At 51.4% G+C, this 18,375-nt stretch overlaps 1 protein-coding gene and 1 long non-coding RNA gene across 7 annotated transcripts in view; one reads left to right on the top strand and one right to left on the bottom strand.

The window, feature by feature from the left end:
- Window positions 1-1,270: 1,270 nt before the first annotated feature.
- Window positions 1,271-11,668, bottom strand: LOC133072077 (uncharacterized). Its single transcript, XR_009696621.1, has 3 exons — window positions 11,491-11,668; window positions 7,838-7,942; window positions 1,271-1,602 (listed from the first exon to the last, which is right to left on the bottom strand). It is a non-coding gene; the product is annotated as an uncharacterized LOC133072077 (long non-coding RNA).
- Window positions 11,669-11,842: 174 nt separating this feature from the next.
- Window positions 11,843-18,375, top strand: part of MACROD1 (mono-ADP ribosylhydrolase 1) — a 152,819-nt gene continuing 146,286 nt past the window's right edge. For all 6 annotated transcript variants that reach the window (XM_061164860.1, XM_061164878.1, XM_061164887.1 and 3 more), the window contains exon 1: window positions 11,843-12,287. In XM_061164860.1, the coding sequence (XP_061020843.1) occupies window positions 11,990-12,287 (298 nt within the window). In that variant the 5' untranslated portion in view covers window positions 11,843-11,989. The remainder of the gene's footprint in view (window positions 12,288-18,375) is intronic.

Consider the following 18,375-nt stretch of genomic DNA (forward strand, 5'->3'; position numbering starts at 1 on the left):
GTATGAGACGCCATTGTGTTCACTTGGGAACATGCTAGCAGATTTTAAGCAGGAAAGTGATATGATCTGACAGTTTTATCAGGATCCCCCTGACTGCTGTATCAGTGAAGAGGATGAAAGCCAGGGGGACCTCCTAGTTGGCAGTGGCAGGATTCCAGGAGAGCTGTGATGGTGCGGTGGGCCAGGTGGGAACAGAATTTGGGTGAGAAAAGTGGGATTAGGAATGCGTTTTGGAGGTGCTGACAGGGTCTGTTCATGTATTGGATGCAGGGCATGAAGGAAGGAGGTTAACTCCAAGGCGTTTGCCCGCCAACCTGCTAAGTTGAATCTGTCAACGAGAGCTTGCCTTTCTTGGCACTGTGCCCAGACCACCATACTCCTGCCAGTCTCAATGCTGCCCCCCAGCCCGGCTTGTCCTCCACCGCTAGAGGCCCTTTGAGGCCTTCCATCATCTCCCCCACAGCCTCTCTCCAGGCTTCTCTCTCGTGCCTCCTTCTCTGTGACCTGGCCTCTGCTGTCTCACATCCTGCTTGTACAGCTGTGTGTGTGACGCACTGCTCTGGGTCCAGGGGCTCAGGAGTGAGCAGGGCAGGCCTCAGCTGCAGCTCTGCACAGGTGAACCTTGTCTTCCAGTGGGGCAGACAGGTGGGGCTGTAACTCACCAGCTGTATGACTTTTGGCAATCTGCTTAAGCTCTCCATGCTTCAGTTGCTTTCATTTTAAAACGTGGATCGACAAGTTTCCGTGTCAGAGTAGTGAGTATTGAATGATTTCCTATTTATAAAGCACTGACAACAGGGCCTGATGACAGAATAAGTACCATAAACATTTGTTAAATAAGAGTAAATACACAAACGAAGATAATTCTGGAGTGGTGAATGCTATATAAAGAAAACAAAAAGTAAAAATAAAGAGTTACCAGGGAGGCAGGGAAGGAAGGAGTGCCTAGCAGTGGGTGGTTAGTAAAATCCCCAAGCCACGGACAGAGTTCAAGACAGGGCAATAGGAAGTGCAAAGGCCCTGAGGCTGAAACAAATCTGGAATTTTCCAGGAACCCAAGGAAGGCTTTGCTACGCTCTCGTATCCTTGTCTGTAAATGGAAAAGACATGCCAATGATTTCCCAAGGTCACAATGAGAATTAAACAAAATTAACCCATGCTTGTTTTCTCAGACCTGAAACATGAAACTTGGAGACCCCTCTTTCAGAAAAGAAAAATAAAATACAGTAAAAAAAAAAAAAAAAAAAGGAGTATAGAACTTTAGAACGGGTGCAAATGAGGGACCCTGAGGTCCTTATGCAGTGTCATGGTAAAGCCACTTCAGAACATTAACATTTCCACCAATTCAGGCTTCAAATTTCTCGGTGAACTCAGGTCTCCCCCTGGGGTACAGGAGGCAGTGATGGGGGCCAGCTGGCCAGGGTCCCCTTCCCCAGGTCCCTGGAACTCAAGCAGAAGCTCCACCACAGCAAGCGTCCTGGCCCTTGATGACAATGCCCGATGCTTCAGTGACTCATGCTGCTATTTTTGGTGCTGCTGCTCTCAAGGTGGGGAGCAAGATGGCAAGGGCTGAATCTGGAGTCAACGCTGAGCCTGTAAATCCTGCAGCGAACGAGAGACAGAAGGAGTCACCGCGTACAACCAAATTCTCTGCAGAGCAAATTCTTTTTTTTTTTCCTGCAGAGCAAATTCTTAGTTTTAAAGTTCTCCCAGAGGACTTGCCTGGTGGTGCTGGGGTTAAGACACCACGCTTTCAGTGCAGTTCGAGCTGGTTCCGTCCCTGGTGGCAAACCTAAGATACCACATACTGTGAGGCGCAGCCAACAAAAAAGTTCTCCCAGTATCAGAAAAAGAAAGCAGCTGGAGGTCAGGAAGCTTAGACATGGGAGTGAGGAGTGGGTGTCAGGGGTAGGTCTCGGCTCAGAATTCTGGGGTCTATAGAACATGGAAGCCTTATTTTTATAAGAACTTTCACTGTTGGAGTGGAAACTTAACCTTGAGTTTCCTTCTCCACGGGAGAGTAAAGTTCCATTCTGGGTTCTGAGAAATTCCTAAAGAATATTTTCATTTCCCATTTAACAGTGATTCCTACTTTCAGCTACCCACTAACACAAGTCCTAAATAGCAGGAAAAGCGTGGGGAGAATAAAGTGCCATAGAGTTCTGCTCAATTCAGTGAACTCGTAGAGCCAGGAATTGTGCCAGACACTTCAAGGAATAAAACGATGGTAATTATTATCTAATAAGTATTCATCAGAGAGCTCCAGAGCCCAGTCCTGGACCTTGCTGTCCACGGGCCATCCCAGGGTGATCTCCGCCAGCCTCGTGGTTATAAATACCATCTTGGATGACTCCCACGTTTCTATCTTCAGATCAGATCTGTTCCCAAGTTCCAGACTTGTCTACCCAGCTGCCTCCTCAACGTCTCTGCTTGGATGGCAAATGGACTTCAAAATGTGTTCAAATCGGAGCTCCCAATATACTCCCCTGAAACTGTTCTTCCCTTGACTTCCCTTTCATCAGTGGCCTCGCTATCTTCGGGCTGGTTCACGCTGAAAATGTTGGAGGTGTCCTTGACTCCAGTCTTTTACAGCCATGTCCATTTCAGCAAAGTTCATCAGGGTTCGACAGGGACCCTTCTGCAAGTCCCCATCCATCTCCTGGCTTTGGGAAGGGGAAGGGAGTGTTGGCTCCCTGAGCAGGTGGGTGGCCAGAGGCAGAAGGGACTGCTGGCCGGGGCTCCCAGGTCATATCCAGACCTCCCACATGATCTGCTTCCAGAGATGCTGCTTCCAGTGGGCGGGGTCTGTCATCCACTGCTGTGTGGGCACTCAGGCCTAGGACCTAGTCCATACCTGTAAGTTTGGTGAATGAGTAAACGGAGCTGATCATCTGTCTACTCCATCATGGGGCCCTCAGTCCCTCCCAGGGAGGCTCTTTGGCCTTCCCCATCTCTAGACTTCCTTGCTCCTGATTCTGTTCAACCTTCTCTGGGTCAGGTGGTTGGGTCTTCAGATTCAAACGTCTCAGTCCCACTATTTTCTTTCCAACATCTGCTTATTGAGAAATACCAAGTGCTGCAGAGTGTGAGCGTGGGGAAACCAGCCCTGTCATATCCTACTGATGGGAAGTCACACTAAGTAACATCTATTTAAAGTACAGAAAGCAACTCCAGGCTTACAGATTTCTTCCACCTGGGCCTAGCCTGATGGCACAAGGAAGTATTTTGTTGTTCAGTCACCAAGACCCTCTTTGCGACCCCCCTGGACTGTAGCACACTAGGCTTCCCTGTCCCCCACCATCTCCCAGAGATTGCCCAAGTTCTTGTCCATTGAATCAGTGATGCCATCCAATCATCTCATCCTCTGTCACCCCCTTTTCCTCCTGCCCTCAGTCTTTCCCAGTATCAGGGTCTTTGCCAGCGAGTCAGCTGTTCACATCAGGTGGCCAAAATATTGGAGCTTCAGCATCAGTCCTTCCAATGAGTATTCAGGGTTGATTTCCTTTAGAATGTGCTTCCCTGGTAGCTCAGCTGGTAAAGAATTCACCTGCAAAGTAGGAGACCCCAGTTTGATTCCTGGGTTGGGAAGATCCACTGGAGAAAGGATAGACTACTCCCAGTATACTTGGGCTTACCTGGTGACTCAGCTGGTAAAGAATCCAAATACAATGCAGGAGACCTGGGTTTGATCCCTGGGTTGGGAAGATCCCCTGGAGAAGGGAAAGGCTACCCACTCCAGTATTCTGGCCTGAATTCCATGGACTATCCACGGGTGGCAAAGAGTTGGACTCGACTGAGCAACTTTCACTCCTTTAGGATTGACTGGTTGGATCTCCTTGCAGTCCAGGGGACTCTCAAGAGTCTTCTCCAGCACCACAGTTTGAAAGCATCAATCCTTCAGCGCTCAGCCTTCTTTATGGTGTGGTCCTATTTGTGATGGCAAAGGGAACAGCACCTGACCCCACATACACCCATGGAGGATACCAGGAACCACAGTGTTGCATCCCTAGGATGGAGTATTAGCTGTGTTCAAAAGAACACTCTGGTGGATACTGACATGAGAATATGCCCATGATGTACTGTGGAATGATGGAAGTTAGTCATGGAGCAGTGTGTATGAGGAAAAAAAAGGTGTATATCTTCATATACATGGGATGTGTATGGGAAAATTCTAAACAGATACACAGCTAGCTACTTTAAGTTGTTGCTCCTGTGGATGGGGAATGGGAAGGGGTGCTGGATTCGTTTGGTAGGGCTGCCATAACTAAATACTGCAGATTTGGTGGCTTGAACCACAGAAATTTTCTCATAGTTCTGGAAGCCCAAGATCAAGGTCCTGGCAGACCTGGCTTTTCCTGAGGTCCCTCCCCTTCACCTGCAGATGGCTGTCTTCTCACTGTTTCCTCACGTGGTCTTTCCTCTGTGCAAGCATGCATTCCGGGTGTATGTCCAACTTTCCTTTCTTTTTGGCTGCACCACGTGGCTTGTGGGATCTCAGTTCCCCAACCAGGGGTTGAACCTGGGCCAAGGCAGTGAAAGCCCAGAATCCTAACCACTAGGCTACCAGGGAACTCCCAAACTTGCCTGCTCTGATAAGGACACAATCAGATTGGATCAGGGCCCACCCTAAGGGTCTCATTTTAATTTCACCACCCCTTTAAAAACTGTCTCCAAATACTGTCTCATTGTGAGGTATTGAGCGTTGGGAATTTAAAATGTGAATTTGGAGAGGGGACACAATTCAGCCCAAAACAGGGGTTTTCAATTTTTATTATGGTGTTAAAATTTGTTACATTGAACACTACTATTGGAGGGTTTTGTATATTTCAAGACAAATGTCCCCAGAGCACCCACCCCTTTCCGGGCCTTCTCTGAAGTTAGAGGGGGGCAGCCAATGCCCTCCCCCAGCCAGCTCCAGGACTCCAGCTCCAGGGCTCTCTGAGGCCTGTCCCTGAGGAAGACAGGGTGAGCCCCTCTGGATCACTGGACAGGTCCTCAGACCCACCCTGAGAGGAGGCAGATGGAGAGGCCTCTGCCATGCAGGCCTATAGTTTATAGGTACACACTTTGGACGTTTAGTACCTTGTAACCCATCCTTCCCCTTCACACCTCTCAACAGAATAACTATACAATATTGGCCACTGAAGCAGATAGTAAAATGAAACTAGGCAGGTGATAAAATATGAAGACCGCATGACAACCTGGTTGAAGGGAGGTGCAAAATTGTGATCACACAGCAAAGATGTTAGGGGATCCGGGAGGTGTAGGGGTTCATCTACCTGAATGATGCAGTATAAAGAAGAAAGATGGTGGGGTGAGATGGGGTAGGGCAAAAACAGTGACGCACTGGGCTTTAAAATCAAGCTTCGGGAGAGGCGTGGGCTGCCTTGGAGGTCTATTTACATCTGGCAGTTCTCCTGGGTCCTGCTCTGGTCTTAAATCTCAGACCAGAAGCAGGAAACTCTCTCACTGTTCTGTGGTCCTGCACCTTGCTGCACGTTCAGCCCTGCTGAGATGGGTACTCTGCCCCTCTGGGTAGCTTTACAATCCTGCATGGGGTCGAAGCCAGGAAAGCAAACCCAGAATCTTGGTGCCAGTTTAGGAAGTTTTGTCATCACTGTGCAAATACCCAAGTGTTTTTATTAAGTGTTTTGAAACACTTTTGTCAACCTGCCCTATTTGATTTGTGATTCTCATCAGAGAGGAATGGGTGGGAGACAGCCTGCAGTGATGACTGTAATAGTGCCCCCTGTAACCCCAGTGTTCCTGCCTGGACAATCCCATGGATAGAGGAGCCTGGCAGGCTATAGTCTATGGGGTCGCAAGAGTCGGACACGACTGGGCGACTAAGCACACATCCCAGTGTGCCCACCCGTGACAATGGGGTTTGGCTGCTGCTCCCATGAGGACGTGAAGTCTGTTTCTCCACTTCTTGGATTCTGGGCTGGTCCTGTGATCTGTGTTGAATGCTGCGACCGTGCGAATTCTGTGTGACAGAATGTGATGTCAGCGAGGCAGTATGACTTCTGAGTCGGGCCGCAGGAGGCATTTTGCAGCCTATGCTGTGGTCCTCTAGGAGCAGGGCCTTGAGACCAGTGTGCTGTGAAGGTGCCCAGTCTGGCCTAGTGGAGGCCAAGTGGGGCAAAACCAAGGGAACTTGCTGACCGCTAGCACCAACTGCCAGTCACATGAGTGACCCAGGCAAGACCAGCAGATGAACCTTCCTGCTTATCCTAGCCCAGACTGCTGATTCAAAGGCCTGGTTGTTATTTTAAGGCAGTAAGTTTTCAGTGGTTTATTGAGGCAGCAAAAGATAACTGAGACAGTATATAAAAGAATCTAAGTTCATAAACAGCGCTTGAATATTTAAGAGAACTGATTTACCATATTTATAAGTTTAATCCGTTAGTGGATAAAAACTGCTAACTGATTAGGAAAAAATATGCTTGGCTTGGGAGGGGGGAATAAAGTGGGAGATGAAGTCCTCGAGGTTTACCCTCTACTCCCTCCTTGTTTGTAAAGAAAAAAAGAACAAAAAATAAAAAATATGCTTGTTAGATGTATGAGTCTCTTATGCTGAGTATGAGGCGTTTGAGAGGACCAGCTATTTCAACTCTGTAAAATGTAGTTTAAAATCTATTAGGGAATTTAATTACCTATGTTTGTAATTGGCATTCATTTTTAGAATTTAATCTGTTGAACCTGTGAGTTAATTAAATATTCATCAAAGGCTAAGTGAAAGTAATTATTTTAATAAAAAAATTAGATTTATAAATAGAAAACTAGATTTGCAAGTTGCATTTGGATGCTTAAGAAATGCTAGTTCTTTTAATTTATATGTTTAATAAATACAATATTCATTTAAACACAAGCAGCAGTAGGTAGCTTTTCTCTGCATGAAAGCCCCTTCTCCAACATTAAAAGTCCTCAACAGACAACACCAGGTGTTAGCCCCCCACTGGAAGAGTCTGCATTCCAGACAAGTGCATGCCTTTGCTTCTGTGAGTCCCTGGGCCTGGAATGCTCTCAACACACACACAAATCTTTGGTACTTGGCAAGATTTTACCTTGTCTTTCTTTTTTTAAAAAATAGTAACATTTATTTTTGACTGTGCTGGGTCTTCCTTGCTGCGCAGGCTTTTCTTCAGCTGTGAGCTGGGGCAACTCTCTAGTTATGGGGCAGAGGCTTCACTGTGGTGGCTTCTCTTGTTGGGGAGCACGGGCTCTCGTGCACACGGGCTTCAGTAGTTGTGGTGCGCGGGCTCTAGAGCTCAGGCTCAGTAGTTGTGGCACCTGGGCTTAGTTGCTCTGAGGCAACTCAGGTCTTCCCAGATCAGGGATTGAACCCACATCTCCTGCGTTGGCAGGTGGATTCTTTACCAATGAGCCACCAGGGAAGTCTCAGATTCTACCTTTTCTAAAAGGTCCAGCTAAAACTCTGTGACGAGGTCCTTCCTTGCCAAGTCAGAATCACACTTCCCTGCCTAGACCCATCCAGGCCGCTTTTAGACCAAACCCTGGTGGACTGTTGGCTGGGACGTTCTCTATCCTGGCTGCCGTGTGAGAAGAGCTGAAGCCGAGCAAAAAGAAACAGAAGACTAGTTCCGATGCCCAAGGTGTCTGGGGTGCTTCTGGGGCCTGGCTGTGGGGGACGTGGGTTTCCGGCTCTGTGCAGAAGGCAGCCTCCTCATGGGCACTGAGACTTTCCATGCCTGGGTCCCTGCCTCTCCTTGTTCTGCTCTCCAGACTGCTGGGAAGGGTGTAGTCTGCAGGATCATGCCCCTCCCAGCACCAAAGATGTCCACATCATAATCCTTGGAGCATGTGAATGTATTACCTTACATGGCCAAGGGGCGTTAAGGTTGTAGATGCAACTGCTCCTCAGCAGACTTTCAATGGGACATCATCCTGGGTCATCCCATTCAGTGGAATCACAAGGGTCCTTAAAAACAGAAGGAAGCAGAAGAGAGTCAGAGCGAAAGGCTACCAAGGAAGACTGGTGAGATGCAATGATGCAATGTTGCGGGCTTTGAAGATGGAGGAAGGGGCCCACAAGCCAAGGAACATGGGTGGTCTCTGGCGGCTGGTGCAAACACCTTGTTTTTTTAGCCCAGTGAGACCGACTTCAGACTCCTATCCTACAGAACTTTAAGGAAATGAATTCTGTTTATTCTTTAAGCTGCTAAATTTATGGGAATTTGTTAAAGCAACAATAGGACTGATACACCGGTTCACCCACAGGCGTCAGTGCTTGAACCAGTGACATCTGTGTGATCACTTTCCGGACCACAGATGGGAACCAAACAACCTGGACTCAAGCTGGGCCTCTAACCCCCACAAGCCATGTCGACCTTGGGCCAGTCCAGGCTTCTCATCTAACCCTGGGGCACTGCGCGGCAGCACTTACTGAGTTTATAGAAGTAGAGCAAATGGGTGTAGAGGGCTTAGCTTGCTGCCAGCTGAGACCTAGTCCCCTATGAGTGGCTGCCATCCTGCAGGCAGTTGGCAAGGCCCTTCTGGCACTACTAAGTTCTTGGAGAAGCAGCAAGTTGGGAGATGACCTCAGGCCTGGGAGCCTGACACCTGCATCCTGAGCTCATCTTGCTGAACTTTTTTGGGAAAGGCGCAGGCCTTGCTGGTGGTCCTGGAGTGTTGGGGGCCCTCAGCCCTTCCTTCAGGTCCCCTGGCTTCTGATTTACTCTCTGCCTGCAGGTCTCCCTCTGACCCACTCGGGCACCGCAGTGGTGCCAACTGCATCTGCAGAAGGGTTCGGTGCTCCTCCTCACAACCCTGTGAAGAGTTATTGCCACACTCAGGGCCAGAGAGGCCTGGAACACAGGGTGGGTCTGTTAGCAGTCAGACCTGAGCACTGACTTCTTAATTTACAGCTCAAGAAGCAAGTCACAGGGGGCCAGTGTAGCCCAGTAAGAAAGAGCAAAGTTGGTACTAAAATCTTCTTAGAAATCCTGGCTCTTTGTTTCAGGTTATAAAAATATCCACTATGGGGAGTTCCCTGGAAGTCCATCAGTTCAGTTCAGTTCAGTTCAGTCGCTCAATCGTGACCAACTCTTTGCGACCCCACGGACTGCAGCATACCAGGCTTCCCTCTCCGTCACCAACTCCCAGAGCTTGCTCAAACTCATGTCCATCCAGTTGGTGATGCCATGCAACCATCTCATCCTGTCATCCCCTTCTCCTCCTGCCTTCAACCTTTCCCGACATCAGGGTCTTTTCCAATGAGTCAGTTCTTCCCATCAGGTAGCCAAAGGATTGGACCTTCAGCTTCAGCATCAGTCCTTCCAATGAATATTCAGGACTGATTTCCTTTAGGAAGGACTGGTTGGATCTCCTCGAAGTCCAAGGGACTCTCAAGAGTCTTCTCCAACACCACAGTTCAAAAGCGTCAATTCTTCAGCACTCGAGCTTTCTTTATAGTCCAACTCACACATCTGTGTATGACTACTGGAAAAACCATAGGTTTGACTAGAGCGACGTTTGTCAGCGAGGCAATGGCTCTGCTTTTTAATATGCTGTCTAGGTTTGTCATAGCTTTTCTTCCAAGGAGCAAGCGTCTTTTAATTTCCTGGCTGCAGTCACCACCTGCAATGATTTTGGCTGCTGCTGCTAAGTCGCTTCAGTCATGTCCAAATCTGTGCGACCCCATAGACGGCAGCCCACCAGGCTCCTCTGTCCCTGGGATTCTCCAGGCAAGAACACTGGAGTGGGTTGCCATTTCCTTCTCCAATGCATGCATGCATGCTAAGTGGCTTCAGTCGTGTCCGACTCTACATGACCCTATGGACAACAGCCCACCAGGCTCCTCTGTCCACAGGATTCTCTCGGCCAGAGTGCTGGAATGGGTGATTTTGGAGCCCAAGAAAATAAAGTCTGTCACTATTTCCATTGTTTCCCCATCTATTTGCCGTGAAGTGATGGGACCAGATGCCATGATCTTCATTCTCTGAATGTTGAGTTGTAAGCCAACTTTTTCTTTGACTTTCATCAAGAGGCTCTTTAGTTCTTTTTCGCTTTCTGCCATAAGGGTGGTGTCATCTGTGTATCTGAGGTTATTGATATTTCTCAGCAATCTTGATTCCAGCTTGTGCTTCATCCAGCCCAGCATTTTGCATGATGTACTCTAAATGTAGGACTTCCCTGGTGTCTCAGACAGTAAAGCGTCTGCCTACAATGTGGGAGACCAGGGTTCGATCCCTGGGTGGGGAGGATCCTCTAGAGAAGGAAATAGCAACCTACTCCAGTACTCTTGGCTGGAAAATCCTATGGATGGAGGAGGGTGGTAGGCTACAGTCCATGGGGTCACAAAGAGTCGGACACGACTGAGCGATTTCACTTCACTTCACTCTGCATATAAGTTAAATAAGCAGGGTGACAATATACAGCCTTGACGGAAGTCCATCACTTTAAGGCAAATAGATGGGGAAACAATGGAAACAGTGACAGACTTTATTTTCTTGGGCTCCAAAATCACTGCAGGTGGTGACTGACTGCAGCCAGGAAATTAAAAGACGCTTGCTCCTTGGAAGAAAAGCTATGACAAACCTAGACAGCATATTAAAAAGCAGAGCCATTGCCTCGCTAACAAACATCGGTCTAGTCAAACCTATAGTTTTTCCAGTAGTCATATACAGATGTGTGAGTTGGACTATAAAGAAAGTTCGAGTGCTGAAGAATTGACGCTTTTAAACTGTGGTGTTGGAGAAGACTCTTGAGAGTCCCTTGGACTGCAGGGAGATCCAACCAGTCCTTCCTAAAGGAAATCAGTCCTGAATATTCATTGGAAGGACTGATGCTGAAGCTGAAGGTCCAATCCTTTGGCTACCTGATGGGAAGAACTGACTCATTGGAAAAGACCCTGATGTCGGGAAAGGTTGAAGGCAGGAGGAGAAGGGGATGACAGGATGAGATGGTTGCATGGCATCACCAACTGGATGGACATGAGTTTGAGCAAGCTCTGGGAGTTGGTGATGGAGAGGGAAGCCTGGTGTGATGCAGTCCGTGGGGTCGCAAAGAGTTGGACAGGACTGAGCGACTGAACTGAACTGGAAGTCCAGTGGTTAGGACTCTGCACTTTCACCACCATGAGTCCAGAGTTCAATCCCTGGTCTGGGAACTAAGATCCCGCAAGCCCTGGTCAAAAACAAGCCAAAAAAAAAAAAAAAAGAAACCTATCATATTTTAAAATAATAAAATGTTATAGAAAGATATTAACATGTTTATGTTTAAAAAAATAACTTCATCCTTAGAGTCTTTGTAAAAAAAAAAAATAGGAAAAATACAAAGAAAAACATCACCCCAATTCTTACACCGAGAACGCCACTTGGAACTCTCATTTTCTGTCTTCAAATTCCAGGACTTCTATCCTTGCCTCCCGAGTTGGTCTAGATCGGTTCCAGCCGCGGCCCCGCCCGCCCCTGGAGCTAAGAGGCAGAGGCTCAGCGGCCTGGGTAATAGTCGCTCAACCGGACCTACCCGTTCATTTCACCTCCCCCCGGCCGGCGGGGATGCGCGGCTCCCGGGGACTGCGGGTAGGGTGGGGCCTGGGTGACCGATGAGGAGTTAACGCCCGCCTCTGTGCACTCGGCTGGAGGGGCGGAGACGGAGACAGGGTCGGAGGCCAGAGGCGTCTCCCACCAGGAAGTTGGAGGTTGCCAGCTTCCAGCCCCGTGGGGAGGCGCACGACGGGCGCGAGACCGTTCGTGAGCCGGGCTCCAGCGCTGTGAGACTCGGATGGCTGGGCGGGGCGCGCACGTGTGTTTACCAGTGCGGGGGCCTGTCTGCGGCCGGGACTACAAGTTCCAGGGTGCCCAGCGGCGCGCCTGGGTTTTCTGGCCGCGCGGCCCGCTGGCTCCTAGGCAGGTCGCCTCGGGCTGGCACGCGCCACCTGGTCCCCAAGTAAATAAGGGAGAGACTCCCTGAGCACGGTAAATAGAGTCTAAGTGGGCGGGGAGCCGCCGCGCGCCGCCTGCTCATGTTTCTGCAGAGCCGAGTGTCCCGCCTCCTGGCACAGCTGCGCGCGGCGGGGCAGCTGCTCTGCGCCCCGCGCCCCTGGCCCGGCCCCTCGGCGGGTGCCACGAGGACCCGCAGTAGTGCGTGCGGTCCCCCGGCGTCCCTGAGCGCGCACCACCCGCGCGCGCGGACCTCAGCGGGAGTTGGGGCTTGGGGGGCGGCGCCGGTGGGGCGGAGAGCCGGGGTGCGCACCTGGGCCCCCCTGGCCATGGCGGCGAAGGTGGACCTGAGCACCTCCACCGACTGGAAGGAGGCAAAATGTAAGTGTAAGCAGGAGGGGGGCGCGAGGGCGGCCCTCCGTGGGCATTCTCCGGCTGGACAGCACCCCTCTAGCCGCCGCGTCCACCCCAGAGAACTGGGGAAGTTAAGGTCCCATGTGCCTGGTTTGGGACCCCCCCCCCCAATAACAGCCACGCCCCCCATGTGCCCAGCCCCGGAAACTACTTCCCCAGGACCAGATCCAGGGCCCCAGTCGGAGGCAGTGTGAGGAGGGTGGCCTCACCCCACTGAAAGGGGTCGCGGGGCTCCCCCAGAGAGCACCCAGGACCTCGCACCTAAATCTATTGTGCAGGAGGGAAACTGAGGCCTGGCGCCTGCGCCGAGTAGCCCAAGGTCACTTGAAGTTTGCTTCGGATCTCAGAGTAGGCTCTCAACTCCCCCGGCTTTGCAATACTGTGGTTTCTCAAGTGGTGACATTTTAGACAGAGTGGCAGGGAATGGTTTTTGGGGCTGGCATCCCACCTGGTGGGATCAAATAGCCACAAGGAACGGGCCTCCCTGGGCAGGCCGGTCACACCTCCCCCACCATGTCCCCCGGGGCCTGCCTCTCTGGGCACGTGGTCTGGTGCCCTTTAGCCCTTATCGTTGGCCTCTGGACACTTGTGAGCTGTCTCTGCCTCATTCCTGGGGGACACAGGGTGGAGGAGGGGGGCGGGGCAGGGCCGAGAGGGGAGGTTGTGTCTGTGAGAACAGTGACACCCCTGCTTCCCACACCCAGGAATCAAGCCATTTCCCTCCGGCTGGGGCGGCGGGGTGTCGGGGGCGGGGGTGGCGTGGGCCAGGAGTCCTGGTGGGCATGAGTCCCAGGGCTGGACTCTGGGCCAGAACAGAGGAGGGAAGGCAGGCAACCTGACCTGCGGAGCCTGAAATAGCCCCGGCTGCCAGTCCAGCTGCCCCTGCCCTTCAGGGCATGCTCCCTGGCCTCTTGTGACCATTCCCGGCTGGATCGCCTTTCAAAAGGGCAGGGACGGCAGCTCATTGGCTGGAACTTGCGGTGGCGAGAGTTCAGCCAATGGGGCTGGGGAGGCAGGCCTGGGGCGGGCCGTGGATGAGGGTTAGGGGAGGTGCCCTCTGGGATTGGAGGTAGAGTTCAAGATGAGCTACTCCTGTCGTGGGTTGCAATGCCTTCTCTGGGATCTAAAAGCACCAGCCGGAAGCACTTGACTTTGCTCCCGGGGCAAAAGGAGTGCTCGTCACCCCTTCAAGCCCTGGCCCCCAAACATCCAGGGTCAGGGTGGGGAGTGAGGGGTGGCTCCCTGGCACGGGGACTGTCCCCACAGGGAACCCTGATTTCCCTTCGTCAGAGAACAGCATCCCAGGGTGGTGGGAAGGAGAGCTTGGAAGGCAGGAGGCCCAGACACCTGTTCCTGGGTCTGCCGCTCTCCGCCCCTCTCGCCCCTCCCGCTCCTTTCTGGCGCTGAAAACTTCCAGACCTCTTGAAGCTGACGGGCCAGGAATTCCCAGGCTGCTGTGGTGTCTGTTTGCTAGGATCTGGGGTTTCCATTCATTCGGTCTATTTTTATCTAGCCAGCATTGCCGCGCTGGGGAGACTGGCGGGGACCCTCGCCTCACGGAGCTCAGGTGAAAAAGCAGTGGGGGCTGTGGTTAGGGCAATGAGACCATGCCCAGTAAAGGTCGGTGCTTGAAGAAGCTGTGACGGGCAGGGCTGCTCGAGCTCCCCTGTTAGTCCAGGCAGGGGCAGTGTGGGGAGGGTGGGCATGCCCCAGGAACCCCAGACCTAGGTGGAAGCCCCACCCCACCAGTCGCCGTTAGGTGGTAGTTTGTGGGGGTGACACAGAAAGATCCGTGTTTTAGTTGTATATCGCGGCTTAGTAACAGACTACCCGGACACTTAGTTGCTTGAAACAGCAAACGTGTGTATTCTGTCTCAGTCCTGAGGGGTCGGGAAGCTGGGAGTAGCTTAGCTGGGTGCCAGGCTCAGGGTTTCCCGGGAGGCTGGTGGGGGTTTGGTGAAAGGTGGAGAGGGCCCTTACCGGGTGGCTGGCTCCTGTGAAGTGGCTGCTGGCTTAAAGCCCTCATCCGGTCCGCATTCAAGGGGAGGGAAATTAGTTTCCACCTTTGGAAGGGAAGAAGATCAAAGAATTTGGGGCATATTTTTAAAACCACCACACCGGGAGACTGCCTCAAGTGGCTTCTGCCTCTGATTAGGGTCCAAGCTTTGATCTTTTATTTATTTATTTGACCACGCTGCTCAACTTGCAAGATCTCAGTTGCACAACTAGGGATTGAACCCAGGCCATGGTAGTGAAAGCCCAGAATCCTAACCAATAGGCCACCAGGGAACTCCCGAAGAAGCTTTGATCCTGGAAGATCCCCACACTCTTTGTTCATTCCATTCCATGTACATGTTCAGCTGAGTTATACCGTACAGCAAAGTACATCAAGTGTACAGACCTTAAGTGTACAGTCGGTGTACTTTTTTTGTGTGTGTGTGTGTGTGTGTGTGTGTACTCTTTATTTTTTGGCTGCATGGCTTGTGAGATCTTAGTTCCCTGACCAGGGATTGAACCTGGGTCCAGGGCAGTGAAAGAGCCGGGTCTTAACCACTGGTGTATGTATGTGTTAAGTTGCTCAGTCGTGTCTGACTCTTTGCAACCCCATGGACTTTAGCCCGCCAGGCTCCTCTGTCCATGATGATGCTCCAGGCAAGAAGACTGGAGTGGGTTGCCATGCCCTCCTCCAGGGGATCTTCCTGACCCAGGAACCAAACCCACATCTCCTATAGCTCCTGCACTGCAGGCAGATTCTTTACCGCTGAGCCACTGGGAAAGCCCCCGCACCACTGGACTGCCAGGGAATTCCTACAATCAGTGTACTTTTATGTAGGTATCCAGCTATGCAGCCACTTCTCTGGTCAATAGGTAGAACATTACCATTGCCCCAGAAGGTTCCTTAGAGCCTCTTTCCACTCAGTACCCCTTACAGCTAATCTTTCTTCTGTCTCTTCATTTTGTTTTCTTTTGAACTTTGTATCACTAGAGGCATACACACAGTGTGTACAGTTTCAATGTCTGTGTGATTCGTCCACATTGTTGGCTGTACCAGCAGTTCGCTCTTTCTTATTGCTGGGTGATATTCCATGGTGTGCCACAGTTTGTATGTGCAGTCTCCTTGTTGATGGCCATTTGGTTTCCAGTTTGGGACATTGGGGAATAAAGCTGCTCTGAATATCCTTGCACGTGTCTTTGATGGACACGTGCTTGCCTTTCTGTTGGGGATATATCTACATAGGTGGCTAAACGCTTGTCTGTGCCTGAGATGATCCTCTCTCAAAGACTGGCACATAGTAACCAAACTCACTGGAGACTAATGTATAGTTCAGAGGGTTGAAGTGCAGTTCATGGTGGGAAGTATAATAGCAGTGGATCTGGAAACTCATGTGCGCCTGGGCAGGGCCTCCTCTCCCTGTGGAAAAGCCATTGTTGTTGCTAAGTCATGTCTGACTCTTTGCGACCCCATGGACTGCAGCACGTCAGGCTTCCCTGTCCATCACTGTCACCTGAGGTTTGTTCAAATTCATGTCCATTGAGTTGGCGATGCTATCTAACTATCTCATCCTCTGCCACCCTCTTCTCCTCCTGCCCTCAGTCATTCCCAGCATCAGTGTCTTTTTCAGTGAGTTGGCTCTGGAACTCAGTGGAATTAATCATCAGGTGGCCAAAGCTGAGCTTCAGCTTCAGCATCCGTCCTTCCAATGAATATCCAGGTTTGATTTCCTTTAGGATTGACTGGTTGGATCTCCTTGCAATCCAAAGGATTCTCAAGAGTCTTCTCCAGCACCACAATGTTAGAAGCCAAGTTGTAGTTTTAAGTTTGTTCAGCAGCATGTGTTCTCAACTAGGGAGATGGTTGAATGATTTGGAAGCTGATCCCGCTGTCCTGAGCACACCTACCTACCTTCCTTGGGCAGTTGCTCAGTGTTTCAGTCCAAATGCAGTGCTGAGTGTCTGCTCTGGGCCTCAAGTGCAACAGCCTCAGTTCATGGCCCAATGGGTCCTCTGGACAGATGGCCACATTCTGCCTGGGTTCTGTGCATTTCTTTGTTCTGGCTTTAGGCTGACAGCCCACTTGTATGGACCTGTTTTCTCTCTAGTTAAGTAAATACCATCAGGCTGGATCTTCCTGCCCAGGAGACATTCAGTCTCTTTGAAAGACCTCTGCAATATCGAATTTCACTGGCCAGAGGTTAATTCCTTTAGCTTAATTCCCTCAGTTCTAGGTTGCCTCATTACCCCCACCCCAGGTTATGCCTTTTCATCACAAAGAGTGTGGAAACAGTCCTTCTGTAAGGTGTTGTGGGTGTGAGGGGCCTTAAGGTCAGGCCCCGGGGGCTTTGTCACCACAGGAGGGGCCTGGCCTCCAGAGGAAGAGCAGGTCCCTTCTGGCCTGCAGTAGGGGCGGAGCTGTGTGCTAAAAAGAGAATGGACATTGGTGTCATCAGACATGGCAAGCCCCAGCATCACTGCTTCCATGTTCCCTGAGCCTCAGCTTCCTCATCTGGAAAGTGGGACCAACAGCACCTGATTTGTAAGTTGTGCTAGGATCACGTTAGAAACCGTTTTGTACACAGCAGCCAAAGGGTCCCCAGCAGCCCCCCTTCCTTGTCACCCCTCAGGTCTGTCTCCTCTCTGCTCTGTTCTGGCCCTGGCGACACTGGGCTTATGTAAACTTGCCTCCGCCGCGGTCTAGAGCCCTGACCCGCTCCCTCTCCCTGGGGGCTCAGGATAGGGCCCACGTATTCCAGCCTGTCTGCACAGGGCAGGGCGAAGACTGATTTCAACCCCTGTGGGCTTTCACGCAGAACGGATGATTTATCTGATTTGACTGCTGAACCGGGAACGTTTCCAGGCACACCTGGGAATTGCGGGGCTTCTCCCACCTGCCTTCTGGGAAAGCAGCCGTGGCACAGCCCCATGCAGGGGGTGGAGGGGGGCCTGGGAGGGTGGAAAAGCTCCCGGGTACCTTGTGCTGTCTCCCCGTGCTCGTGCCACAGGCTTTGACGAGCACCTGCTCTCCGGGGACGGGGAGCCTGGGTGACTAATGCCCCTGCTGCAGGGTTCCCAGAGCCCAACCCTCATCAGCCCTGCCCACCTGGCCTTCTCCAGAAGAGAAGGCGCTCACCAGCCCACCCTCAACCTTTCCAAACACCGCTGGGAAGTGCCATAAAGACACTTCTTAAAACACATCATTGAATTCCTGTTCACCCACTGCACTTTATGGCTCTGGCACAACCTGCTTCCTCCAGCTCAGCTTTCGTGCCTGGGAGCTGCTGAAAGCTTTGTCTGGGGTCAGACCTCCCCATCAAACTTTACTGCAAACATCTTTTTTCCAGCACTTGTCTCACTGAGCTGTGAAATACTCTCGCCTCTCCAAAAAAGAAAGAAAATTAAAGCGTATGTTGTACATCTTTTATAAGAAAAATAAAATTCACTTGTGCTTTAAGTCTGCACCTGTGCTTCTGGCAGAGGGAGGTAGTGTGTGTCAGAAATGCGTGGGGCGGGACTTCCCTGGTGATCCAGTGGGTAAGACTTCTTGCTCCCAAAGCAGGGGACCTGGGTTCGGTCTTTGGGCAGGGAACTAGATCTCACATGCCGCAACAAAGACCCAGCACAGCCCAATACATTCAAATATATATTAAGAAAAAGACATGCGTGGGGCGCATGCCCACCCTAGGGTCCTGCTTCTCCTGGAGCGAGTCGGGGGAGCCTGGGGGCAGCCCCCCTGGCAGGTGAAGCCAAGGCCCTGAAGACAGTGCTCGGGTCCTCAGCTGGCTTCTCTCCCATAAACCAGACTAGCACCGCCTGTAACTCCTCCGGGTCACCACTTTCCTCTGGAGATGAATGAGGACGTGGCACCCCGCACACGGGCCCCGGGAGGTGTGCACTTGGGGACCACAGGCCGGGAGGGCAGGCTGACATGTGTCCCCAGGGCTGGTACCTAGACCACTGGTAGCCATGCAGGCAGCTCTGGTGGTCTTCTTTGGCCGTCTCTGGGAAGCAGAGCCGTGTTTTGGTCTTTGCTGGAGAGGGGGGGTGCTGTGGGGGCTGG

The sequence above is a fragment of the Dama dama genome, chromosome 2 (genome assembly GCF_033118175.1).
Source record: "Dama dama isolate Ldn47 chromosome 2, ASM3311817v1, whole genome shotgun sequence".
In the NCBI taxonomy this organism is placed as follows: domain Eukaryota; kingdom Metazoa; phylum Chordata; class Mammalia; order Artiodactyla; family Cervidae; genus Dama; species Dama dama.